The 5,556-nt window shown below is 43.5% G+C and overlaps 1 protein-coding gene across 6 annotated transcripts in view; it reads right to left on the minus strand.

Annotated features, from left to right (window-relative positions):
- Positions 1-2,227: 2,227 nt before the first annotated feature.
- The window catches only part of gphb5 (glycoprotein hormone subunit beta 5), a 9,363-nt gene continuing 6,034 nt past the window's right edge, over positions 2,228-5,556 (minus strand). For 2 of the 6 annotated variants that reach the window (XM_025002746.2, XM_025002747.2), the window contains exons 2-3: positions 3,856-4,051; positions 2,228-3,014 (exon numbers count right to left, since the gene is read on the minus strand). In XM_025002746.2, the coding sequence (XP_024858514.1) occupies positions 2,823-3,014; positions 3,856-4,051 (388 nt within the window). In that variant the 3' untranslated portion in view covers positions 2,228-2,822. Of the gene's footprint in view, positions 3,015-3,855; positions 4,055-4,711; positions 4,878-5,556 lie in introns of those variants that run through there. The other 4 variants (XM_017440868.3, XM_017440871.3, XM_017440870.3 and 1 more) reach the window with 3 other exon arrangements.

Below are 5,556 nucleotides of genomic sequence, written 5' to 3' on the forward strand. Positions count from 1 at the left end.
AACAGGACCGGGTTTAGAGCTCCTAACAGAACCGGGTTTAGAGCTCCTAACAGGACCGGGTTTAGAGCTCCTAACAGGACTGGGTTTAGAGCTCCTAACAGGACCGGGTTTAGAGCTCCTAACAGGACCGGGTTTAGAGCTCCTAACAGGACTGGGTTTGGAGCTCCTAACAGAACCGGGTTTAGATCTCCTAACAGAACCGGGTCATCTTGTCTAAATTCTGGCGCTCTTTGGACACCTGAGAAATGTGGACTTGATTTATTTTAGCCAAATAAGTTTTTGGAATATAAAAGATAAAACTTTGACTGCATTTCTTTTTTTGGACAGAACATAAAGTTCTGGTGAATTTCGAGTCCGGATGTTGTTCCTAACGTCTCCATGGCAACCTTGTGGTCACAGCTGATGAACATTTGGTAAAACCAGCTTCAACAGATTCAGCCCAAACTTTATTTGGCAGTTCATCTGCTCATTAACTCTTAAAGCTCTAAATATGTTGGTTCTAAATATACTGAGTGTGTCTCTGATGATTAATATTCAGTTATTACTCAACTGAGCCTTTTTCCAGAACCACACTGGCCTTTTACCAATGTCATCAAAACTTTCCTCTTCTTTTTACTTTTGACAGACTTTTAGTTTCATTTATACCTTTTCTGGGTGTTTGGCATGGAAGTCACCTACAGTCATGAAAAGCGGGTGATCATGTAATCGTGTGTGTGTGTGTGTGTGTGTGTGTGTAAAAGAGAGAGAGAGTTTGTATGTTAGAAAATAATTCGGGGACCAGTGGATGGATTTTAATATTAATCATTAATTAGAACTTAATAATGACTTCAACTCTCAAAGCAATGATTGGACAAACGTCTACAACTGAACCCAGTTCAAGATGGCCGCCACAGCTAATGAACCTTAGCTAACACTAAAGGTTCTGTCATCAGCTGAAGTCAGACTCCAGATGTTTCCAGAAGTTTGATGATGTAATTCCTGAACTCGGTGGTGCAGCGGCAGTGTGCTGACCTCCTGATGATGAGGTGACATTATAGTCTGACTTCCTGCTGCGCCCCCCCCCCATGCTGGTTTCTGTGTCGGTGGTGTTTAAAGGCTGACACACTGGAACCTGTGGGGGTCGGCTCTAATGCAATTAGACTCTGATGGTGGAAGAAAAACGCTTTTCTTTATTTTTATTTTTGCTGCCCAAACTTTGAGACTTGAGACCCAAAATATCCTTGGCTGACTTCCACAAACATGACTATAAAATAAAAAACTTCTATCATACTGTTTGTAATTCACAACTGTTGTTTGGATCTTTTATAACAGCTGGATTAGAACTATACCAAACTTTTTGTTTGGTTTCTGAAGATCATCTCAGGACCCCAACTTTGTTTTGTGACCCACAGTGGGGTCCTAAACCCAACTTTGGGTTATATTGTTTTTATTTAATAGATTATTTTATCTTTGCAACAAATCATCCAACTCTAGTTTGTACTTGAATCATGAGTCGTTGAGTCCAAGCTGTGGACAACAGGAAGTGGATTATCTTAAACTCATAAGATATGAATTTATTGTTTGCATCCTGTTAAGTTTTTGATGAATAAGTATGAAGTTGAAGGTTTCAGAGAAGTAGGTGGTTAAAGAAGAGGAAACCTAAATTAAAGAGCATGTTAGAACAAATATTTTCTCGTGGCTCAGTTTCTACGGTTTCCTCTGTTGCGGCCTTACAGATCGTCTCTCCTCTGCAGGAACTGCTGTATAATTCATAACCACAGCAGGTACCTGTCAGACTCCTACAACAGCAGCAAAATAAAAAAAAGGATTGCCCTTAAGGCTCGACGGGTAAAATCCCCTCACTTGGTCCTGATGTCAAATACTGAAGACACGCCTGGGTTGGATCAGAACATTTAGGAACTAAAATCTGAGTGGCTTTAAAGAGATTTGTTTTTAATCACTAAGTTTATTAATTGAACATCTTTGGATTGTTTTACTAACCTGTTTAAATACTGGTGCTGTATGGTGAAATGAGAATGTTGTTCTGTTTTCTGATGTATCTGGTGGTATTTATCACCAGGAAAGGCAGGCGATCATGTAATGTCTGTTTCTGTGTGTATAAACTCCTAAATAATCCAAGTTTCAACAAACCAACTAAAAACAGAATCCTTAAAGAGCTGTCAGCAATTACAACAAATGTTTCTGTTCACCAGAGACATAAATGTTTAAAGACAAAGACCAAAGGAAACTGACTTCATTTTGTTTTTATTGAGATGAAGCTGAAAATGATCAATGCTTTAATGTTAAAACAGACCAATAATGATTGTTTAATTTTTATAGGAAAACCGATTATTTTAAAAAGCAGCATTTATAGTGAAACTGGAGCCCTGAGGAACTCCACGTTCCAACAGGCTGCAGTTAGAGAACATTAATATGACCTGAACCCGTAAAGATCAGCGTCTGTAATGCCTCCAGACATCTTCCAATCATCCCAGTGTACTGAAATGGATTTAATTGGTTTTATTTCCTTAAATAAGAACAGGGCGATAGTTACCTCTGTCAGTGTTGGTTTGTCTGTTAGCAAGATAACTTAGAAACTAACAGATTTTGATGAAATCTTCAGGTTGTCACAACAAACAAGTGATTACATTTTGATGGTGATGGGATCAGACTGTATTTTATGGCTTTGGAGGAGGTTTGTACTCTGAGTGCTTCTAGTTTGAACTGCATTCATTTTTGAAACTTTTGGATGACTTTAGCTGTCAGTCAGAGCTATTTAAATCTAATTCAATCAAACCAAATCAATGATTTCTGCCTGCTGAAGAAGTTTGTTGTCAGAGTTTTCAGACAGACGTGATGCACTCTGTGGTGCTGGTCAGGCAGACCCCACAGGCACACCTCAGGGCCACAGGGTAGGTGTACGATGGCTCGACGTTGGGTTTGCAGTTGGGCAGTTTCACAGTGACCAAACGGGTCAGGTTGTAGGTACAAACCCGCTGGTAGGACTCGATGAAGGGCGGCTCCAGGACCGGCTTCTGGAAAGACAAACAGATGTATTTACCTCTCGGTGCCGGAGGTCTTAGAAAGAGGGATCGAAGGGTTCTGGTACCAGTGACCAAGAGGTGTGGGAACCCTGAGCAGGTCATAAATCTGCTGTGGGATTTGGGGACTCTCAGCTGTGGCTGCAGAAGTATGAAAGCAGCAGTTTTTATGAATTATTCTTTTTGTTTCTGGCATGATTCTCATTTCACCTTTCCTCCTGCAGCTTTAGAAAAATCTGCACAAAAAATGCATCAGAACACATCTCCAGATCAGAAAACAATGAGCTCTGACGATTGGTAGCAGTAGAATAATGTGCACGGCCCAAAATACAGTAACACAAAAAACAGGCTGCTGAAAACATGGCACCTCACTGGTCTGAAACACTCGACTTCAGTGAGGCTGAAATGAGTCTTTCTGTCTGCTGCGTCAGAAACATCATGAATCCTTCCGGAGGATTTAGACGTCAGGCAGCTCCTCGTTACACTCAGACAGTAATCAGATGTGAGCTGCCTGCTGCTCCTGTACACATTTAACTTCCCGTCTCATTCTTTCAGCACAATCTCAGCCTACATGTGACCCCCAGCTGACCTCCCAGGATCCCCCCCACATCCATCCTTCTATCAGAGACCCCCCCCCACCACCACATCCATCCTCCCCCCCAATGTTTGTCCCTTTCTCTGCCTGCCCTGTGGATCTGGATCCGTTGTAGTTCCTGTTTCCTCGGATGGAAGGTTTGTACAGCAGCTGTTTGCCTTTTTGTTTGAAGTTTGTTTTTGTCTAAAATCCCTCCCATCCTCCTCCAGTGAAGGAGCTCCCTGCCTCCCCCCTCCTCACCTCCCAGGTCTCACAGCGCCCCCAGCAGGCGTCGGTGGTGATATGCAGGCCTCCGCAGCCGGGCTTCTTGGCCAGAAAGGTGAACTCCCGAACTGCGCAGCCAATGAAACGCCGCAGGTTAACGGCTGAGGCACGGCTGGGGGAGGGGGGCTGGAGAGAAGTCCAAACCAGAAACCAGATCAGAACCAGTCCAGACCTGCTGTGGGGTGAGAAGGAAAAGTTGAATGAACCAACAATACTGTATGAATGAATGAGTTTACTCCAATGACATCATGACATGAAAAAGAAGCTTTTTGTCACCCGACTCATGTTAAATTCAAAAATCACACAGAAGACAGAAAAAAACAGCCTCAGTAAATCATTTCATTGAGCTTAAAAACTTTACAGACTCAACATTTAAATCACATACATATTTTTAAAACCCAGGATACTGATTGGTTAGTTTCTAAGTCATTGCTAAGACCACTCCCAGAACTGAAAGACATCTTTCACATAAAGCAGCAGAGAGGATGAAGAGTAGGAGACGGATTTAGTGCAAACTCTAGGTAGTTTTAGGTACATCAGGTTGGATGTAGACCAACTGGCTGGCTCCAAAAGTTATTCAGGTTTAAATATGCATCCAATGGTTACTTTCTGGGAGTTAAATTTAAATTAGTCCACTGGCTCATGAGGTATTTTACTAACAGACTCAAAAAGACACGTGCAATTGTACCTGCAGTTACATGAGTGCCCACCTTTCAGTGCAGTGGAGGATAAACCTCCTAGAAAGCAGATCTGAACATCCAGGGTCATGAAGTTTGCTCTCCTGCCCGAGTCAGTAAAACTAAACGTCAGCTGTTTTTCTAACATGACTCACCTGTGTGGTAGTGTCCGCTGCAGCATCATCTCATTTAAAACAGAGAGCTTCTCTTTAAGATCAGAATTTCTGAATATGACAAAACAAAGTTTTCTCTGAGAAGTTGATGGTGATGTGGTCTAACATGAACCACGATCCTGGTCCCTGTGTGGTCCTCAGACCTGAACGAATGGATCTGATGGTGCAAACCAGGGCTTTTTATGGTCTGCTGTTGGACCAATCAGCAGCTGAAGTTCTCGTCTGAGTCTCCTGACTCTAACCCCCCCCGGACGCCTTCCTGCCTGTCTCTACCCATCAGGTTCACTCACCAGCTTGTTCCCACTCCATTAGCTTAATTAGAGAAACAGTCTCCTCTTTTGTTAATAATAATTCACATGGAAGAGATGGAACAACATCTCAATCACCTGGCTCCAGAACCAGAACCGTCCTGTTCCCACAGGCAGGGATTTTACCCCTATTCTCCAACACTTTTCTGTCATTCATGTATCAACAGATTCAGATTAACACAGATGTTTAACAAATAAAAGATGCCGTCTCTGTCCTCGTGGGCCACACGCCGTCTCTGTCCTCGTGGGACACACGCCGTCTCTGTCCTCGTGGGACACACGCCGTCTCTGTCCTCGTGGGACATGTGTAAGCCAGGGTGTTTGATAAAAAAGAAGCGGAACTGATTTGTTCGAGTAGCTCTTCATAAGGAAGTTAGAGCCGTCAGACCCTGCAGGCAGCGTGCACGGCCCGTCCTGACGGTGTGCACATCCTGATCTGACAGCGTGCACGGCCCGTCCCGACGGCGTGCACGGCCCATTCTGACAGCGTGCACGGCCCGTCCTGACGGCGTGCACATC

This window comes from Kryptolebias marmoratus, linkage group LG10 (assembly GCF_001649575.2).
Source record: "Kryptolebias marmoratus isolate JLee-2015 linkage group LG10, ASM164957v2, whole genome shotgun sequence".
In the NCBI taxonomy this organism is placed as follows: Eukaryota; Metazoa; Chordata; class Actinopteri; order Cyprinodontiformes; family Rivulidae; genus Kryptolebias; species Kryptolebias marmoratus.